Below are 23038 nucleotides of genomic sequence, written 5' to 3'. Positions count from 1 at the left end.
ATGATTGATCAAAGGCTGCGTTAAATTTGTCTGCGTTTTTGGAATATTCTTCTCATAAAATTTAGTATTTTTTCCAGTTATTCGGAGACAAAATATATATCTTTGCATTCAAAGTTCCAATGCCTACATTTCCACACTTTCTGATAACTAAGATAATAAAAAAAGTGAAAACCTCAGCCATCAAAACTCCATCGAAATTATAAATATTTTTGTGCGCTTTGAAGCGGAATTTAGACTTAGGTAGCCGAGTCTGGATTGCTAACGGCTTCAACAACGTTTTCTAGAAAACTCGACTGATCGAGGACCTTGTCAACAAACTGCGATCTAACAATAACATCCTTGGATATGTGGATTGGTAAAAGCTTTCGAGTGACGTTGAACAAGGAAAACTGAGTTGGAAGTTTAGAGATAACAAATTGAAAACTCGTGCACAGAATAATATACTTGGACTCCTGGCACAGAGGAGGTAAATCTCCTTTTGTGTGTGCAGAAAATTAGAACTGACTAAATGAGCTTCACTAATGCAAGCAAAGAGAGCTTTATTGAAGCGCACTGCAAAATGAGTTTCAGTAGTGCAAGAAAAATGAATCTCATGAGCACGAGGCTGGATCTTAATGATGGGTGTCTCTTGTGCGATGGACGATATCACAGCGGCCGGTGCAGAAGAAAGTGTCTGGGAAGTGAGCCTGTCAGACTATCCCTAAAAAAATACAGTCAAGCGTCATCGCCTTTCAATTATAGTAAAACGAAGTTTCTTCTATTTACATCGTTACTTCTGTTCCTGCACTTCACGGATTTTGGTGAGTAACATACATTACGTGTTTTCTTTTCTTTATGTAAATTCCTAGGAAAAACGCCACATTACCGAAATTTGTAGATACAGTGGGGGGAAATAAATATTCGTACACTTGAAAAATCGTATTTTAATGTATATTGTTAGTTCTTTACCTTTAGCCATTTTTGAGACCTTCTTGTACTACGGGCAGTTGCAGAATGATCTGGTAGTTGAAAAATGCGTTAACTATGGTTACTGATTACATTACTGGAACGTGCTACATGTTTCTAGTACATTCTGGAATGTTCTGGTGTGAAATATTAGTCAAAAGTTGTTTTGTACGAATACTTTTTTGACCCGAAGAAATTAACATGTTGCATTAATTTTTGTTGCATTGAGATTTAATTTCTATTGATGCTATTTTTGAATACAATGCGCCTCTATACATAATATAAATCACTTCTCCTGTTCAGTTTGTGTACTTACATACATTAAAATACGATTTTTCAAGTGTACGAATATTTATTTCCCCCCACTGTAATAATTTCAAGATTCCATATTTTCAAAAATATTTTTTGAATTATATTGCGTTTTTCTGTTGATGAATTAACAGTTACTGAAATGAAGAAAAAATCTTTTTAAATAGCGAAAAAAATAGTATTATAACGACACTGCGGTCACTTTGAGTGAGTTGTTGCCCGGTGGTTTATCTAACTTATCTGACATATAGAAGTTTTTGCTTTTTAAAGTTAGTGCGGTCGTGGCTGCCTTTCATCGAACCAAGAACATTATACAGACTTTTGGTGCAGCTTCCCCCAACACTCTCGCTCGATCTCAACTTTCGTAGCCTCCGGGCGTCACGGAAAAAATTGCGGAAAAAGATTGCCCGTCAGCTTAGAACGAGCTCAGCGTTTCACCGCTCGCTATTTTCCGTAAATTTGAGCTTGTTTCATCGAGTGAATTGGACCGCATAAATGAAGATATCTTGAGTCACCAAGAACATGCTTAGATATCCAACTGAGACACACACATAATATTTGGTCTATATTGAATTTTTCAATCAGTAACTATTTAGAAATTAAAATTAATTACTTTTCCCTTTTGAATGATGATTTGTAAACAATTTTTTCTATAAAGTTAAACAATTAAGAAGAACAAACAGCTAAATGTTAGTAAAATAAGTTTTTGTTGTTTTTCTGGCAGTAAATTCCCCACTTAGCCTAACCATATTCAACATGCATGTGGTTTGATTTTGACGTCGACGGTTTAAGATGGCAGACATGGCTTGTAAAATAATCCTTGAATGATCTAAAGCTTGGAATAAATTGGATATTTTTCGAGCTCTCAGTGACAATAAAAGTATCCTAAGAAACCTCTCAGAAACGCGGAGCGGCTGGAACCGGACGAGTGGTTTAATTTAGAGTCGAAGTTCAGCAATCAATTGAATCAAACCTCGAACCCAAAACATAACAGTCGAACAGAGAGATGGCAAAACATGTAAAAGCCGCAAATTAAGTACAATTTGAAGGGCGCAAATTGAGACTTCCTCATCATTTGTTATGTCACACTGAAGTTCATTCGGGACGCAGGTGAAGTTTTTGTATGTAATTTAGAAATCAATTGTGCATGTTCCTAAATAATATCGTGGTTCCAGGATGGAGCAGGATGGCTCCATTTAATGTAATGCTCAGGTTGTAAGAATACAAGTACAAACATGCTACGATGAGCTGATGAGCTAAACTTATATTCTGACGTCGGATGATATAGAAAATGGAGTCGCCGTGGATAATTAGGGCATAGCGAGAATAATCATGATTAGCGTTGCTTGTATTGATTATCAGATTCTGACAATACCAAAAAATAAAGAAGCATCGAAAAATTGGAGCTTGTCTAGGAAAAGGAGTTTCTCGTGATCCAAAAAGTCATTTTCTCTTGCAAATGCAGCCTGCAAAACCTTGCAGCTGGACTGAGATGCAGAAGTTCTGTGGAGCCTAGGATTGGTTTTCGATGCTGTCGATGCTCGAGAGTTTGTTGATATCGAAGATCTCGCAGAGGTACAGCTAGCTAATCAGCCTTGCTGTCGTTCTGTCATTGTCAAGAAGCCCAAGATGATGAAGAGAACATAAGAAATGTATTAGGATATGTCTCTGCAATATGCTCACTGTCTTGATGTAGTTCTATCACATTAAATAAAAATTGTATAGGTTTAAACTGTATCTTATATTTGTTATCTTTATTTATCTCGATTTTCTCAATCTTATGAAACCAATTTGTTTTAAGTTGAATTAATATAAAGCAAAATAACTTTTGGAACAGATACTGCTCTTATTCTTCATTCTTTATTCACACAGGAGCACACAAAAAAGTAATACACAACATGCAAGAGACCATCGAAAATTCGGAGAAAAAAATACAAAATGCTTCCTTGTGAATGTCTATATAAGCTAAAAGGCTTCACAGGTGACTCAGGCGATATTACTCTCAATACTCTCAATAGAACAATAACATGTAATGATAATGAGATAGTCAATAGGGAACAGGAAGTGCCTAAATTGAAAACATCCTGATAAACTAACCTTTTATAAAACTGATATATAATAAGCAGCATGGCGACTAAAAAATGAATATAACAAAGGAAATAAAAACCCTATCTAAAAGACAGATAGGGTTGTTATTGCCTTTCAAGTCAACGAAAAGTCAAAACCATGTTGACTTACACCATAATATTTATTAAAAATCTCATTAAGAAAGGCAATTGCTAACATCTTACATGATAATCAAAGTCAAATTATTACTGGGTAAGAATAAAATCGCGGAATTTAGTCTTTAAAACGATTTTAGAACAATATATTTTAAACTCATCAGGCAATTCATTAAAATATTTTACACAATTAAAAACTGTACTGTTTCTTTCAAAAACTGTCCTGTTTCAAACTGTACTGTTTCTTTCTTAAATGAAGTGTGATCATGAATGAAGTGCCGCCCGAATCAGTTTCCAAATTTGCCACTCAAATTATTAATTTTTATGAATATAATTATTATTTTTTATTATTATTATTATTATTGTTATTATTATTATTATTGAAATTATTAGAAAAATATTTATTGACATTATTATTATAATTTATTGCAGAATTATTGATTATTATTAATTAAACTGAAAAATGCAATATTATCATTTAAGTTATTGAATTAATAAAATTATTGAACATTTTCCCCAAATTATTGAATAAAAATAACGATTGAAAAAATGTTATAAAATATTTCTTATAAATTTAAATACTCATGCTTTTTTCTGATTGCCTTATCTCATTTATTTTTGACTATCGCAAATTACAGGAAAATAATTATTATTTCATCATACATTATCAGTACTGGCTTATAACTAAATTCAATAGATTTTAATCTCTGACTTCTAATTTCGTGCAGAGGTCATGCAAGATGACAGATATTCATCTCTTCTGGAAAAGTAGAAACTTGGAATCTGCGCATTGCAGTCCAATCTCCGCCGTGAAACTAATTAATAGTTGAAAGCTAATTTATAAAAGATGGTCGCAGAGCTTTGTAAGATTGAAAAATGTTGAACAAGGCTCGTAAATATTAAATAGTGATAAGGCTTCAAAATTTACACTTTTGTTTGCGATGCGTCCGCATGGTAATCCATTTCAAGGCCCAAGTATCATTTCGAAATGCACAAATAAAATAGACTCAATATCGTTACCAACTCGGAATTGAACTTGGATAAGCACACAACTCCTGCAAAACAAGATCGTTCCTGACTCCAGCCCCGCTAGGTTTAATTAGTTCAACCTGGCAACACGGCCACAAAAATTTTCCGAGGATCATTTTCTCGTTGGCGACTTTGCAAAAAAATGACACAGCAGTTGATTTCCTACGAATCCTGTTTCTGGAGAGGAAATGGATCGTGGTCACGGCCAGTTATTTTATATGGACAATTATAGTGGATCCCGCTAAAAGCATATGTAATATTATAGTAGATTCCATTCGAGTCATATGTGGGAAAGAGGATAGTGTATAGAAAAATATCCACGAAATTCTTGGCCAGTCAAAAAATTTTTTTTCGGTTGAATGTGGTATTTTTTCAGACACAAATTCCGAATATAAATACCGATAATTGTGTTAAAACAATACTAAATTCAGAGAATTCACTCTAAAATCCATAAAATTTAAAATTTGCATGCTAAATAACACATTTAAAACTATCGTTTTTATACAATTTTCTACAAGCAATTTTATAAAATTATTATGATTCTCGTATTTTCTTTATTACAAAAAAAAAATCTAAACCTTTCAACGAGCCACAAATCAACAAAATTGAATACAATTTCAGCATAAATGCTGAAGTGCTTATAATCATTCCAAAGTCTAAAAGTTGCTTAGCGTCGATCACGAATGGAGTAAAAAATCTAAATTTCGGTGCGCAAATCTATATTTCTGATTAAGCTCATGATTAATTTTTTACACATGACTCATCAATAAGAAATTCTTACACGGTACTGCTAATTTATATTCTATTTTCATCGTTTTTACTCTATTTTAAATACCCTATTCACTTTTCTTATAGACATTTATTTCCGCAGTCACAGCTAGTGACAAAATAAGCTTTTCATTACAGGTGCCTGCTACATCCGCCAATTTCTATTCTATTTTCATCGTTTTTTATTCTATTGTAATACTCCATTCACTTTTCTTATAAACATTTTTTGCACATTCACAGCTAGTGACATAATAAGCCCTTCATGACAGGTGCCTGCTACATCCACGAGGGCGACACGCGCATCTATAAGGAGCGACACCGGGCGCTATCGCCGCCACAGCCTGCGCTCGCGCCGCAGTTCGACGCTTCGAGCTCCGGCAACGTCACGGCCCTGGCAGACAAAACTGCGCTGCTTAACTGCCGAGTTCACAATGCAGAAAATCTGTCGGTATGTCGAATTGAATAATGCACGGCTGATATATGTTCTGTTTATTAAGCAGAAGCCAGATAGAGATGAATCATCGGGTTACATTTAGATGTGTTGTTCCTAAAGTTTACATCTGGTCAATGAGTAAAATCGCATAATAAAGAATGCATTAAATAATTATTTTGAATGAGCCGCTATAAATGAATCTCCACAATACATGTAACTGTAACTCTGTGAGCTAAAGTTGCATATTTTACAATTTATTAAGTAGGATGTAATTTGTTCTCAATTCTACATATAATTCGCTACTTCATTCAATATTCACGCCTAACATAATTGATCCAATATAATTAACTATAAAATATTGAATACATTATTCAAATCCTGCTAGTAAACAGCCTGTTATCACATTATGGACGGAACAGAACATACGCCAACAGATTACTTCCCCGTGAGTTAAGCATTAATCCCAAAACTCGGAAATACTCAGTATGAATTACTTGGTGAATTGTAAAAGTGCTACAAAATTTAAAAATTCATGCGACTTTCAAGACATCCCCTTACAATTGAAATTTTCCGGCTATGAACTTCAGAAAATAATCTAAAGTAGAAAAGAAATTTCTGAGAAAGGGAGAGATTTTTGCAGTAGCGATGCACTCGAGCTCGGCGTTCCTGTTCATGAAACCCTAAAGGCTCCGGTATTGTGAGGCAAAGATCTATTTATGCTCAGAACCAAGCACATTTTTTAAATTTTACCCCAGCCTCAAGTGACGAAAATGATTTCAATGTATTCCACAGCGGCGGCCGAGCCGACACTTGGGAATTGAAAAGAGGTTTCGAGAGAGAAACTCAACTGAGTTGTGCCGTCAAGACGTCTGCGTGGCAATGGTCTGCGAATAAGTCCAGTTGATTTTAGGCCCAAACTAAACGCTTTTGAAACGCGCGCATGAGAGCAACTCCATTGGGAGGCAAAAGTGTTCTTTACAGCCTTCGCTCGACAGCTGCGTGAATAATAACTCTGGCTACAACGAGCTGAGAATGCGCACAGCGACTGGAAAATGTTTGCTTCAAGCAGCCTGCGATAATCATTTTTAGAGGTGGAGGCTAGCGATTTAAATGGTTCCACAAAATTATACAAATTTTGATGACGCAACGTGAAAAGCGCATTAGTGAAGAATCATTGAAAACTCTAATTAATTCATCCTTTCTCTTCCAGTCATTAGACAATATTTTTAAAGTAGTCTCGTCATTTGTTCTAGTGGCAAGGCATTTGTTGATCGAGAGAAGTTTTAGATTCACCGATTAATTTACTCCCAAATGTAACTTGACTGAAATATTGTAATAATTTCAGAAAATCTACACAATTTACTACACAGCAAGTCATCGTCATTTGTGAAACTCTGGACTTGAATATATTTTGCACTAAACCCATCATAATTTGAGGCACAAATTCTCAGAAAAGTGTTCGCATTAAAAAAATTGAAAAACCATTCAGTAAGGCACAGTGTCTAGGAATGCATCGGCAATTTTCTCCCATCTTGAAAAAATTTGGAATGAATTTATTAATTTATTTTAAATACGATCATGTGATTGGATTTGCGCAGGTATCTTGGATACGGCATAGAGACATCCACCTGCTCACGGTAGGACAGTACACCTACACCTCTGACCAGCGCTTCCGCGTTGTGCATGAGCGCGACTCCGACGACTGGATCCTCAAAATCTCCTACGTTCAGGTAGTTGGATAGCCACGTGCGTGGCACATAAACGGGACTTGGATCAGTTTAGATTACTATATTTAAATTTCATAGCAGAAGTAGTTCATAGCAAGAGTATTTCATCGCAGTGAATGTCCGTTCTACAAATAATTTCTCAAGAAATCCATTTGTATATAAGTAAGCCTATGATATGTATATATCCCCCATCCAAGTACCCTTTTCATGATTAGGATTCATGTAAATTCCTTTGTTTTTCCATAAACCAGCACTCCTAAAAATGTTCATGGAAATGTCAGAGACATAAAATTGTTACTCGAGTTCACTAGAACGCTGACGAGCTAATTACCCTGAAGTGAGTACACATAATTTTGGTCAAGTCATCCCATCCCATTGAAGTTCTCATTTGAGCCGCTTATACTATCGAGAATTTGAAATTCGGACTCGGTGATTGCAGGCACGATTATAATTTCTCCTGCGTAAATGAACTAATTCGATTATTGAAATAATTAATCAGGGCACTGGTGGAGTAATGACGGAAGACTTTGAAGAGTGATGAGAGGGCGATGTTCCGTGCAGTCAAAATTTTGCCAAGAGGTCAAAGTGTTACTGAAATTTTATCGGATATCTGAGGACGATCCGTAGGTGATTAAAGGATCGTCCCAAAATAAGGCCACCTTTAAATCGTTTCATCAAGCTGTTCCTCCTGCATATGGGGAGAGGCGTTTGCAATTGCTGAAAAAAATTATAAATGTCAAACAATATAAACGAGTCATAGTATCTGAAACTTTGATTTTCAAATTGATATATTGCAACTTAAGTTAATGTTCCATGGCTAACGTTCATTAAGCTAAAAGTGACAGTAAAATTTATTGTTGGAATTCATAATTTATTTAATTACATTTGTTTTTTTTTGTTGCGGCAGTAATGTAAACAAGCAGTACATCTACCTTTTAGGTTCAGAAATTCCCATTCCCAGAGTTACATAAAATAAAAATTAGTTAGATGGTTACGACTTCAAATGCTCCGGAACAGGAACTTTGTCCGCATCTGCAAGGATGCTTAGCTGGCTAGCTGTTCAGAACTGGAAAGCGAACTTTCGAGTTCCGGAATTGTGCTTGTTTTTCCAGCAGACAAATAAGCAGAATTGGGGGAACCTCTAATGCATGTGGATGTATATTTCAAATGTTTGTGTTCTATATTAAAAATTGAACATTGGAATTGCTCGCACCTCGGTTGAGATTCGTCGGCATGTACCACGACTTTCCGCACCAAACTCACTCCGAATTGAATTTAGGCTGGCAGACTAATTTTTGCATAGAAATCTATTCCTATCTCATGAGATACTTGGCACTATTACTATCAATTTAATTATTCTATTCGGTTGAATATTATTGTATTTGAATGTATGAATTTCATTTGATTGCATAATCGCTTCTAAGAGTCCGCAATATTTTAGGCTAATATTATCTATTCAACGAACTTCAACCATGAAAAAAAATTTGATTATCAAATGTATTGCCCTCAGTGCACATAGTTCAGAATATCATGTGTCTATCGCGCTGGCGGTGCGCATCGACGTAGGCACACAGCTAGGGAAGTACACTTTGCACGTTTACTATCAATTTAATTACTCTATTCGGTTTTATATTATTGTATTTTAATGTGTGGATTGCGCTAGAAATCCACATGTGTGGATTGCGCTAGAGACGCGCATATCTATGTAGGCGCACAGCTAGGGAAGTGCACAGCCAGGAAAGCGATCAACGATGCGGTACGCGACACAAGATGCACACTGCACAGCGATGCTGGTGCCCGGCGATGAAGCACACTGCATCTGCCGCCCACGATTGAGTCGGCATGCCTAGCGGGAACTGTGCCTATATATAAGGCAGCAGATGTCGGCCTGCGCACGAGCTGTGCTTTGTGGTCGTCGAGAATTAGTCCGGCCCAACAGTGGTGGTCAGAAAGACTAGCGTGAATACATTTCATAGATGTATCAGAATAAATCTCAAAGAAAAACAGGAATTTGGCGTATCTCGACTTTGAAATAAGTCATAAGTTTAGATCCAAGTATCTTCACGTAGTCCAGACGCCACACAAATGCAGGAGTGCAGGCACGCTACGGTCAAGTTCAGCCAATTTTTGCTCAAAACTACCAATGAAAAGAGAACTCGATTTTCGTCTCAATTCGGTAATGCCACGAAATAACCAGTGGCAGTGGGAGTCAATCTTACAGTTGAATCAAAACAAAAAATCTGTTATTTTAAATTTCTCAAAAATATTTTCTTTTCATTAAAATCCACCGCTAGGCTAATTTTTAATCAATAAATAATTATTGTAAATAATTACTCTAAGAATGGTAACCTTTACCCTCATTTATTTTGTGGACATTGAAAAATTCAATCTTATTATTCTCTAAGGTGAATTAGATAGTCCGGGGGTTAATTAAAAACTCAACACTGAATTAAAAAATTAAAATTAAAAATAACCTTGAATTGCTCTGAGTGTCTGCAACGCGGGGTCAGTACTTTCGAGAGACATTGTCTGGTTGATATAAAAATTTAAGTTTTTCAAGCGAGCTTAAATAATTTCTCATTGAAGGCTAATTTCTGTATTTACCTTAATTTCAGCCCCGAGATTCAGGCGTGTATGAGTGCCAAGTCTCCACCACTCCGCCTACGTCGCACTTCATTGGACTCAACGTTGTCGGTGAGATAACAGTTCCAGAACCTTTCATTTCATCTTAACATTTGAGGAACTCTCTGAAATCTAGCCATTGCAATGCAATCCTAATTATTTATGCGTTAAATTATTTTTGGGTCATAAGTCTGTGTAGGTATTTGAAGTTTACTGACCAATATACCCTTTAGCAACCACGATTAATCATATGATCATCTTTGTTAAGGCTTGCTAATATTTTAGTTTGAGTTGCATGATTGGTGTGGCTTTTTTATTTGTGGAGAATTTTTTCTGAATAATCAGACAGATCCGTACCTAATCTTATGTTCTAGTAAACCTTGGCCTATGACTTTTCCTTAGTTGCCTGTGAAAATATTATCAATTAGAGTGACATTCAACTCTAATGGTACTGCACTGAACTGACCGCTATTATAAATGCATGAATTATTGTTCGAAAAATTATTTATTAAATCCTGAGAACTCGTCGATTCCGTCTTCCTTATTTTCTGGGATTTATAAGCCTTCCTTTTAGATATTTTTCAGAATTAATATAAGCGAGCTTCCTTCGATGCTGCATAGTATGTTGAGAGAATAGGAAATAAAGATTTATTTTCTTCCTATTTTCCATCGTCTAATGACTGCATCATTGCTTTAATGGCTGATTTTCTTGCGATTTTTTTCTATGATTTTGGCTTCCAATAAGAGACTTTCCAATACTTGCGCCTCTCTAAATTATCCATAGTAAATCATGGGGTTTTATTTTTATTTATCTTCTACGAATCTAAGAGTTTTCAATCTCTAATTTAGATAAATTTACTTATTCAAATTTATTTATCGTCTAAGAATCACCATATATCCATCAAACCCGTGTCAGTGATTGGGAGAATCATGTAAATTAAGAATCATCAGCACACGAGTGTCACCTTTTTTGCACCAAACTCCCCTTTCGATACCAAACGGAGTCATCGTGAAATTTAGATGAACAATGGTTAAACTAACCAAGACAGCCTCCTTTGTTATGGGTTCTTCCTCAATGACTTGAATCGTCACATTTGATCGTTGAATGTTTCTAGGAGCTTCTTTATTGTCCATTGTATATTAGTCTTTCACATTAAAACATTGTTGGTTAGCTATGCATTCATTGTTTGCCATTGAAAACTAGTTCTTGACCGTGAATCTTTTGTCGTTCAGAGCCACAGACAAAAATTTTGGGAGGCCCGGACCTGCATATCAACAAAGGATCAACCATCAACCTAACGTGCGTGATTCAGTTCTCTCCAGAGCCGCCTGACTTCATCATCTGGAACCACAATGGCAAGGTGAAGCTCACTGAAATTTGTTCACAATATAATGGCCATTTATTTCGCGCGTGAAACAATAGCACGCAGCCAGAAATATGACATTATTAATGCTGTAAAGGTCACAATTTTGTTATGAGAGAAAATATTTTTTATGTGGAATGAAACTGAAATATTGGGCTTTTATCATTTCAAACATTTAAATTTCGAATTAATCTATTACGACATGTGTCCTCTTGAGCGGTTAACATATTATAATTGCCATCTGTAGCAGACATTTGGAATCATTTGACGCTTTGCGAAATGAATGCTAATTTATGCGAGTTTATTCAGTCATTCAATTAATAACCAGATTTGCATTTTATACCTGTGGTTCTGCCTCCAGAAATAAAAACAATTAACTTCAATGTTTGCAACAATTTTGAAGTGTACGATAATAATTCATTTTATTTTAGTTTCCTGAAATCTACATAATGACGGTAACATTGACAAATATTTTGAGTTTGTTCATGACCCGAGTTTGTTCCGACAGTAGAGCAACGTCTGAGATTAGTCATAGCTCATGAATTATTGTATTTCTCATTTCATTTAATGTAAATCCATAAAAATATGCATGTTTTCATACACAGAACATGAGCTATAATAGCCGTCGCTCAAATTCCATTCGAGTTAATTCACTTCTCTAACTTGCACTTCCTAAGCCTGTTAGCTAGATTTTATCCAAACGCGAATAATAAGTTCATAATTAAAGCCCGCTTACGATCGTAATATTCTGAATAAAGTGAACGATCTATATGAAAAAACAGCACGTGTGCTGGAAGAACTTCATTATAATAGCTTTTCATCATCATCCTCCATTCATACGGCATCCGTGCAACATCCTAATGTTTATTTTATCAATACGTCATTAGCAAGACAAAATCTTTAACTTCTTCCTCGTCTATCAACGACTATTTCTGAAGGTTATTTTTTGCCGTTTCTGTCCCAGAGAGAAAATGTGTGTCAATAACAATGCATTCCCTGAAAGATTAATGACACCTACTCGATCTCTTACCTGTTTTTGTCAATCTAAGAGAAATAGTAATTGCATTTTCTTGAATAAATCTTCTCTCACCTGTCGATGTTGGATTTCTTTTTGGCTCGGATAATGTCTTTAGTTTTCCTGAGAGGCGAAATATACGGTAGGTGCGAAAAGTATCCGACACAAAGGAAAAACTTCATACTTTTTAAACCTTAACTTCTACAAGCTTACATAATTTTATTATCAAGTCAACATCTAATGATATTGTTGTTTTTATATGATATTTGTATTTCCCTTGTAAGTTTACAATAAAATAGTGTTTCTTTATGTTATTTTGTTAAATAAGCTTTATTAAATGAAGTTTTTCCTCTGTGTCGGATACTTTTTGCACCCACTATAACACAACGCGATAAAAGTGCCTTGACGTTCTCAACGGGTTTCGGCCTATTTCTTCAAACTCATATAATAATACATTTTATAGCAAAATTCCGATTTCTGTAGCACATCTCCGTGACTGTAAGTATTTCCTCTCATATGCACAGATCATCGGTTACGACTCGCCGCGAGGAGGCGTGACAGTCATCATAGAGAAGGGAGACGAGACTGTTTGCACTCTGCTCATCCAGCGAGCGCGAGACACCGACTCTGGTCGATATGACTGTCAGCCTTCCAACGCTGCGCCTGCCAAGACAACCGTACATGTCCTAAACGGTCAGATTGATATGTTTGCGTATCAACTATAATATTTACAAGAGTTTTGGACTACCGTGCATGTCCTAAACGGTCAGATTGATATGTTTGTGTATCAACTATCATATTTACAAGAGTTTTGGACTACCGTGCATGTCCTAAACGGTCAGATTGATATGTTTGTGTATCAACTATCATATTTACAAGGGTTTTGGACTACCGTGCATGTCCTAAACGGTCAGATTAATATGTTTGTATATCAACTATCATATTTACAAGGGTTTTGGACTAACGTGCATGTCCAAACGGTCAGATTGATATGTTTGCGTATCAACTATCATATTTACAAGGGTTTTGGACTACCGTGCATGTCCTAAACGGTCAGATTGATATGTTTGCGTATCAACTATCATATTTACAAGAGTTTTGGACTACCGTGCATGTCCTAAACGGTCAAATTGATATGTTTGTGTATCAACTATCATATTTACAAGGGGTTTTGCTTATCTCGAAATGGCATGCATGTCTCAGAGGGACCTTGAATCTCATTCACCAACATTTCCGTTTTGTTTTTCCGCCAGATTGTTCCTATAAAGTGATTGAATATGGTGAGCATCACCTTTAGGTTTATATGGGTTATCAATAAACAGAAATTGTGATGCAGAAGCAATTACTGTGATGCTTTGTGCCTGAAATTAAAATTGAAATCGTAGATATTGATAAAATTGAGGTTGTTGGATTTAAACATTGAAAATTGCTACAAATTTATCAGTGATCCTGCTCCTTGTAGGTATAATGCAGTACCAACATAAAACAATCGTGCGAATCACGTTATTTTTTGTAGTAACCGCGCTCGAAAATTTGCAGTACCGAATGCAATGCACCACAAAGTCATGTTTTGTCTGAATAAGAGTAACCTTATCAAGAACCTTCATCTTGGCTCGACCAACAACCCATTAAATTCGTGCTCTTCTACTTAGAGGACTTGATAAGTCACGGCAACGGCGTTGCTACAGCCCACCTCGTTAATTAACATACCTCGTAGTGAAAGAGCAGTAATCACCTCTACGTCTGCACGCGACAGTGCAATTAATAATAACATTTTCTGTGCTTCACCAAATATATGATCTCTGGCCACGCGATACGGTCTACATATAAGACTCATTAGCGTACAATTAGAAGCTATTTTTGTCTTTGAAGAAAATACTTGGGGAACTTTGCAATTAAAAGTTTAACAGAAACTCATACGTTTCTAATGTACTGTTTCCAAGAAACACGACCTTCCAGATGCCAAATGTTCAAACCTTAAAAAAAACACGGTGTATGACCTTTTAATGGAACATCTTAGTTTATTTGTTCACCTTAAATTTTCAGCAGCAAAAGCGTAGTGACAATTGGATGCCTGTGGTATAAATTCCTCAGTTGTTGGTCAATTGGGTCGAGGCATATCGTTTGAATATAAGAAAGGCACATTGAGGTAGATGCCTCTCAATTCCACTCATTCACCCTATCAGCTCGAATCTATTTCCTGATTCCATCATGATGTTCTGAGACCTCTTATTATTTTAATCGGGCACAGTATTTAGAGCGAATATTTTTTCTGGTTATTTATCGGCGAAATACGAAATGTACTTCGGTATTGCCACAGCGGGCATGAATGAGCATTGAGTTCTTCAGAAAATTTAATAGTAGAGAATGAGAAGAAGTTGAGTAGAGTGAGAATTTTGGATAACCCACTGGTGACCCATGCAGACCTGGGCTAACTCGATAAGGAGGATTGCTTCCAGTTTGTATTCAATGCCTATTTGCTGCAGCTTAATAACTGGCGAGCCCTCTGCTGCCAGTGTTTCACTATAGGACTGCTGGGGCATGCATGGTGTTACATGCAGTTCTTCAATCCCGCGAACGACAGTTCTCACTCTTGACGTATATTAAGAATGGATTAGGACTCGCTAACAACAACATGAGAAGAAAGTGAAAGTCTTAATTAATGAAAGACCAATTCTTTCATGTCATTTCTAAAATATAACTGACTATTGGATGAATTTGAAGTAGAGTGAGTCAAAACACGAGGATCATTTGTTGAGTTGAATACTCGTATATTACGAAAAGCTTAACTCATGTAAAAAAATGCTATCCTCTCTCTCCAGTTTACTGAGATTTCTAAGGTTGGAGATAAAAAATGCGCAGGTTGCTTAATATATTATAGCAATTTTTTTACGAACAATGCCTCTGTGCTTCACACAGGTTTTGATGAAGAGACGTCCATTAAGTCATAAAAACGCGTTTTGTAAAATAAATACAGTACATTGACTTCCAAATCATCGATCCCAAATGGTAATAACGGTATAGTTGACATCAAATTGTAAGATACGTCCTCAATATATACTCCCATGCATGTTATATGCTACTGTATATACCATAATCTGATTAGTGAACGTCTTTATCAGCAGCTCAACATTATACTTTTAAGAGGTGGTTAAATGGTTACGCATCAAACTGGCCAAGCTTTAGGGTGAATGTTTATGCAACTTATAAGAAGCAGTTTTAGAATAGAAGGCCTTTAATTCTTTTTTCGCCTCGTTCGCAGGCGATTTTCGCCACAGCGATGATCATAAATAAAGCATTTCGGCACTTATTCTATGTCGAAATTTGACATTTGCCCATACAATGGCTTTGCTTGTTTAGTTGTTGAACTTATGACAAATTGAGGGTATTCGTTTTACATTGCAATGATCAAGTACGATTACGCCTAACTTAGACAACGCGCGCCTAAAATGATTACGTGTAGAGGAAGAAAATGTTTCTCTAAAACTAGATTAGTTCTGTTTTTCAGTGAATCAAGTCAAGCGTAGATGTGCCATTTATTCTGGATAAAAACTGTAATTAATATTTTCATTTTTGTCAATGGCGCTCAACAATGGGTTTCTAAAGGTGGAGTGATCATGATCCAAAATTAAATTATTCGACCAACTTTCAGTCATAGAAATGAAGTTTTTTGTTGTCCCTGAATTTTGTCCTAAATAATTATTACGAGAATTATTTGAAGACTTTAAATTATAATCGTAACAATTTCTGTGTGATTCGACTTTCTAGAATTTATCAATGTGACTTCACTCCAACTTGGAGGCTATTAAACGTACTCCTGTGAACCTATTGAAGCTGATTACACTTGCTGTCATTTAAAAAAAAATTCCTAGCGACTTCGAGCAATCCTCTTTCTGGAGCTCATGATGCGCTTACCATCTCTAGACACAGTTTGGAATTTAAATTTATTAATTATGTTAAATAAAATATATGGGGAGTCATACATTAATAATTGGCAGAAATTAATCTTCAATTTGAACAGTTACCGAAAAATTAAATGAGATAGTTTCTGCAGATGACATTTTCTGTGAAATTTACCCAAAATAATAAAGAAGCTATTTAATATAAAATATCAGCGTTAATGTTGAAGCTTAGTCTATGTTTGGCTTGCCGTCGGATTGTAAACGCCTAAATATTTTAACAACCAACTGAGAGTATCGAAACAATAACTCATTGATCAAATCTTTTTGACCTCAATTCCTCAGCCACTCTACAAATGACTTTATAACTACCAGTGTGAAATCTTGGGATACCTTTGATGATAACATCATTCAGAGTAATTAGGATCATAGTTAAAATAAGGGACATTGAATAAAAACGATCCTTAATTTATATTTTCGGTCGGACACATGCGAAACATTTTTGAAATTAATGCAATTAGTGATAAACACTATATGATATGACATATTGTCGTTTAAGTGGCAATAAAGAATAATAATATAATTCATCATTATTAATAGCAATAATTAATATTATTTACTAATGATCATCAAAGAATATAACCGAGATATCGTACAAACATTATAGAGTACATCTCTCGTCTACTCTCAAGAAACCCTTCGAAAAACCCGAACGCAAAAGAGCAGGAAAATTAAGAACCATGCAAAGAACTGCAGGAACTTCATTTACGCTGTTGCTCCATCTCAAACAATAGAACTTTTTGCGGACAATGCCCGGGTAAAGCGACCATCGTCCCATTATTCTCATTACCACAGCGCGAAATACCATTGCCAGATAGCGTAGCTTTGTTCCAGTTCTCCCTCTACTGAAAATCGCATGAGTTAATCAAATAGCTGCTGGATAACAGATGACCAGGTTACAATATCCGTAGGGTGTTATGAAACTTGTATATTATTCGCCCGTCACGAGGGAATATCTTTAAAAATCATACACACGGGATCCCATGCTGTTATATGGTCGCAAGTTGGCCGCCGATGACCAGCTCTTAATTTCAAGCAGAGCTTCGTTGCGTGCGGACGGGCAGTTAGAGCTTCGTCTGGAATAATGAGAACAGCGACAGCACTCCCAGGCTTCATTTCTGACCAAACTGCTCCATTAGACATGTCGATTGCGGCGACTAGCGCACCAGCCCGCGGTGTTCTGCTTGATTCGGAGATAAGGAATCGCTGCAAGTTCGCTTCCACTGCCAATGCAGCGTGCAGGGCTCTGCTGGATGCTTGTCTCTCACTCGGCTTCTCTGTGCTACAAGATTCATGGCCGCGCTGTCTGGTCTGAGCGATTGGTGACGAGCCCGACTGCGTGTCTGTGCTGCCTGCTTTCATGTCTGTTTATACGAAGCACACATATTGTTCTGACTCGGCGAATGCGGTGCAAGCTAGGCTTATCGAGGTTTTTCTAATCGTAGGTGGAAAGTACATTAGGTAGGGTAGAATTATTATAAACCATTTTGGAGGAAGAGATCACAATTAATGTTAAACTTTGATCGCTACCATTTTCCACCTACATTGAATGAATTCTGTAAATTCAGATACAAGAATTTCACAATGCTCGTTTGTGAAACAAATGGATTGGTTGAGGCTACATTAGTTACTGATGCATAAAATAATTTTCAATTTATATTTCATCTTACACACCTGTATTTTTAACATATTTCTCTAATTTTCTGTTACAGAACAGCCGGCGGCTATCCAACATGGCGGCCAGGCGAACTACAGAAGTTCTTCCTGCAAAACGCTTTTGTCACTTCTTTTTTTCCTGGCGGCTCATCAACGGCTCCTCAAATTCGGGGAGTGAGAGTCCTCGCGAAGCGACACCTCGCCGTTTTTTTAGCACTTTTATAAACGAGCTAAATGGGACTGCGTAATGCGTATAGAGAGCATTGCACAAGGACGAATTCTGCAGAAAACGACGGACTCTTGGAAACGAGGTTTCGTCTTGGTGGATATGGTATTTCCCCGCCCCAGGAGGACTAAGACCTGAGTATTTATTCTGCCTGTACGTTATTTCATCAATCAAATGAAGATTTGATCACCTATGAAATTTTAAACCAAAATTTGCTTTTTAAATTTTTGCACATTATTTCGAGATTTGGCTTTTTGAAGAAAGAGTGGCTGATTCTAAGTGCATCAAAGTTATTATCACCTGATGTGCACCATTGTTAAGTAATTGTCTAATGTACAAAATCGTACCTGTCTGCACAGCTGGAATGATTTTCTTTCGAAAATAATTTACGCACTACAATAAAACAAATGATGTTGGCACTTATTTATTTCGCCAAGGATCTGATGGGAAAACTGTTAAAGCTTATATCGTTGATCATAATTAAAATATAGATAGGAATTTTTGAAGCCTATTTTCAATCGAATTTCAGGTGAAGATTTCGATAAAACGTTGTTGCAAGAGAAGTGATATGCAAATACCTAGCATATAAGCATCGGGCTGACCGAGTTATTGATCTTAAAAAAATGTATTTCTATTTTTACTCACTGATCAATATGGTGCAAGAATAATAATTGTGAGCATGTTAAAAATTAACGGTGAATCCCCATTAACAAGGAACTTTATGTGTTTTTTCCTACCGAATTAGAACCTACATCATATTGGTCTTACACGTCCTCGAGTAATTGCAATTTAATTTGTTCGGATGAAGGCCAATTGCCCATTCCTTAAGAGTTAATTCCAATGAGTCTTATTTTCCGATGTGTGTGAATACACATACATAGATATCGAAAACTCAAATGGTTCTACGATTACACTCAGCAAAGTGACTAGGTTATATTGTCCATCAAACATTGTTTCACTATTGGCACACACACAATGCACATATTGTCAATTGGCACATACTGTATTGTCAAACACACTTTCCAACTCACAGCATGAGCAGACAGCGGATGTTGCACCGATATGTCCTTTTGTCGGGCGAAGCTGGGTCTGGGTGTCTCACAACAGCGCTAATGGCGCATCACCATTAGGACAATGTTTCGCATTGTTCTGAGTGTATTCTTGTTTGTTTTTCTCTAATTTTCTTTCTCCAGATCATAATAACGGGAAACTTAGAACCTGCTTCTTTAGCAACTTTAATTTCCAGCACAAACACAACACAATTTGTGCGGGGGACAAGGCATTTAGCTAGAGTAAGCAAAGACATTCGCTAACTCTTTAATTTTTCCCTCTCTTTTGGCATATCTTGATAACGATCAGCCTCACAAGCCACAGCCTTCTCATGCAGCAACATAGACACCTGACCCGATGCTTTACTTAGCATCACGAAGAAGGAACGTGATGGGAGTCGAAGGAGACGATGGCGTAACGTTTGAAAATAAATTACTATTTACTACTAATTGGCGCAACGTTTGACCACGGTAAATAATCACTCAGTAGGAACAATTACAATTATAATGAGACTAGTGATGGCAACGTATGAACTAACAAACTCTCACTTTACACGTTCTTAATGCGTTCGTACATCAGTTCTCACTTTAAAACACATTTAGTTTATGTACTCATTTGAATCACTCGTTGGTCCTCCGACACTGCACAAGGGAGTGCCCGACGCTGTGCCACCGCTCGTTGGGAGCGAAGCTTGAGATTACATCTGTTGTGCGGCAGCTCTCACTTGATTAACAGTGCAGGAGCAAATGTCGGCATAGGAACACTCATAATCAACCGTAGGCCAGACTGCCGCGTAGGCTTCGTTAAGCAGAGAAACTTTACCTCAATAATGAGCACCATCGTAACTACGCAATGGTTAATGTTAACACGTAATGGTTAACCTTTCATCGGGCAAGCGTCATACATGGTAAGAATAAGATCGGTCATAAGTGAAGTATGAGTACTCATAATATTCATAACAGTACTAGTGGATAAATTAGACGATTTTTTGAATTTATTACGCAAGAAATACATTTTGCAACAAAAATTTATTCATCAAGGTTTGGAATGGAATTCTGCGATAACAACTAAGCCACCATTATTGGGCAGAAAACAGCGCACTGTAAGGTGATGATCAGCAACATTAAGACTTTGTGGAATATTATCGATATACTGAATGATGTCTCATTTTGTTCTTGAACCGTGAGAGGTAATGTCGATCATTGACTCAGTACCAGTAGACCTGAATAAATCTAAATTGAGGATAATTTCATAATTTTTTTTCATATCGTATTGTGTTATCTCACGAAAAATAATCAAAGGTTCATTCAATACGCACACCCGAAAGGCTATTTTGAATTGTCTCCAGCTTATCCCCGTACATTTATGTACTAACGTAATCTTTCAGGAATTGACTATGAACAATTAATAAGTCCTGCGCGTACATGACTGTTCCCGTACACCACGACTCAAGCGCAGTCGGGTCTAGTTTTGAGGAACGAGGAAATGAATTATCGACAATTTTTGAATTATCGTATTATCGACAATTTTTAAATTATCGAATTATCGACATAGTCAGATCGATTTGTATCAATGAAAAATTGTAAATATGAGAAAACAACTGTATTTTAAAGGTATTCCATTATCATTGGATCTGAATTAACCCCACATGTACAAATCCCTGAGATTAGCTACAAATTATATTGTAAATATCTACATCATTATATCAAATGAGCTGCGAAATTATTTTCAATCATGTATATAGATGTTTTGAAGGAGTCACTTGAACGATTTCGATGTATCGACTTTCAACTTGAAGCGATGAGAGACCAAAAATATTTATTTAAAATTATCACTCAGGTTTCATATGTCAGTTCTGCAGTAGTTGTAATTTAGCATAGTATATGTTTTATACCCTATCAATAATCGACCTCAAAAGACTTCTGTACATAGACTCCACTTGTATCAAAGATGAAGATGTGTGTTGGGGACTTGGCAATTCAGTAATTTCCGGAAAATCAGGGAATCTAACAATAGATTCTACGCTGTTTTGAAATTTCTAAAAAAAATAATGCAAATATTGTATAAAATAACTTTTTTCAAGAAATGAGCGGCCAACATCTTAATTTATTAGACGGCTGAGAAAATATTAATGTACTTCTTTCTAAAAAAAATGTTGTAAAATTTGAAGACGTTCCCTCTCATCAAATGGTAATCTCGATTTTTTTTATCCATTGACTGCGTGCTGGTCCCTGTAGTATATTTGCCTCTACTTGATTGCTGTAACATTGCTTTGTTCATAATAAACTATAAGACAACGTGATTTGGTTTTGGCTACCCATTTTAACCGGACACCGCCATAAACAAATCGGCTTTTTAGCGCATTTTCTCATTTATGGAAAAAATTCACTATTGTGCTCGCCATGTCCGTCTGTCTGTCCGTCCGTCTGTCCGTGACCTCAAGTTTTCGTCGACGAGAAAATGCGCTCTCTGTCACTCACTGCTGTGGGTACTAAGTTATATTTTTTTAGATAGATCAACTGGAATTTTAAATTGTGTATCGCCAATACAAGGAACGTAATCGCATGATGCTGGTAAATTATACACCACCCTAACCCAAACAATGGGTACGCTAGTCATGGCTTCCTCCCCGACAACATATATAATTCAAAGAGTGCTCAATATTTCCTGACCTGTGGATAACACCCGCCGGGTTTGTGATTATAATCATGGTGCAGCTGCTTCAATACCATGTAAGTTTGTATGAATACTGTACATCATGGCCGTCATGAGGGATTAACTGATAATGATAACGACTGTGACGCGATGACTGTGCGTGAAGAGGAAATTCGGTTGTATAGACGAGCGAAAGCAAAGAGAGAAGCAAAATGCGAAAGAGAACTAAAGACTATATTTGATTTAGGACCCAAGATGGTCCACGAGGTTTATTGCTGTAATTGACCCCACATTACTGAATGCACATTAATTTTAGGAAGACCATGAAGAACAGCATTTGAAACAAGTTCTTCGACAGGACCCGGCCTTATAGGTCGCACCTCTGGCGTACCACTTGAGGTGCTAATCCATGAGTTGTAAGCGTAAGCCGTAAATCTCTCGCGCTGAACTCCCTCTAGCTGATCCTTGTAAACATTTGCCGCGGCCTAGGACGTCCAGCGCCAACACCGCAGTTACAAAGTGGCCCGGACAGGCTTGCATCGAATTTAACATGAGTATAGAAGAGGTCAATCAATGATCAGAAGTGGCCGGTAAATTTATTGAGTGAATAATTTAAACTAATCATCATAATTACCTGATGAAAATTCTTAAACATACGACTCGGGATATGCTCTGAGAAGTGAAATAGTCTACGCGAGGAAGAATTCGTTGCCAGCAGTGTTCAACCAGCTGATGTCGTGTGAAAACCTACTGAAGGTGCGAATCAATAAGTCATATTTTCCGTGCATTCGTGCCAAGTCCGAATAATCAATAAAGCTAAATTAGTTTTATTGGCGTTAAAATTAACTTTTTATTTCTCATCACTTATGTTTTAACCTCTTATGTATTATAAGTAGCAGTGAATTTACTGTCGTCATGACAGAGCTAAACCAGATTTTTCAGGTACTACGTACGTTATTTTAGGGGTAAAAGGTATAGTCATAGAAAAATAAATTCTCGAAATCACTATATAATGACAAATTTGTAATGTGGCTAAATTGAATTTTTGTAAATTATAT

At 36.5% G+C, this 23038-nt stretch overlaps 1 protein-coding gene across 1 annotated transcript; it reads left to right on the top strand.

Moving 5' to 3' along the window:
- Positions 1-21: 21 nt before the first annotated feature.
- On the top strand, positions 22-21624 carry LOC108681280. Its single transcript, XM_018170302.2, has 7 exons — positions 22-800; positions 5543-5721; positions 7305-7436; positions 10049-10127; positions 11289-11416; positions 12959-13127; positions 18106-21624. Exons 1-7 carry the CDS (start codon positions 509-511, stop codon positions 18225-18227), a joined length of 1101 nt encoding a protein of 366 aa, XP_018025791.1. The 5' UTR covers positions 22-508; the 3' UTR covers positions 18228-21624.
- The last annotated feature ends 1414 nt before the right edge of the window (positions 21625-23038 follow it).

The sequence above is a fragment of the Hyalella azteca genome, unplaced genomic scaffold, assembly GCF_000764305.2.
Source record: "Hyalella azteca isolate HAZT.00-mixed unplaced genomic scaffold, Hazt_2.0.2 contig2748, whole genome shotgun sequence".
NCBI classification, from domain to species: domain Eukaryota; kingdom Metazoa; phylum Arthropoda; class Malacostraca; order Amphipoda; family Hyalellidae; genus Hyalella; species Hyalella azteca.
The sequence above is the reverse complement of the archived record's forward strand: the minus strand, read 5'-3'. Positions and strand labels throughout refer to the sequence as shown.

Coding starts and splice junctions, on each gene's coding strand:
- LOC108681280 (XM_018170302.2), top strand. CDS start 509: ATGAGCTTCACTAATGCAAGCAAAGAGAGCTTTATTGAAGCGCACTGC. Junction 10,128..11,288: donor CATTGGACTCAACGTTGTCG/GTGAGATAACAG, acceptor TTTGTCGTTCAG/AGCCACAGACAAAAATTTTG. Junction 11,417..12,958: donor TCTGGAACCACAATGGCAAG/GTGAAGCTCACT, acceptor TCATATGCACAG/ATCATCGGTTACGACTCGCC.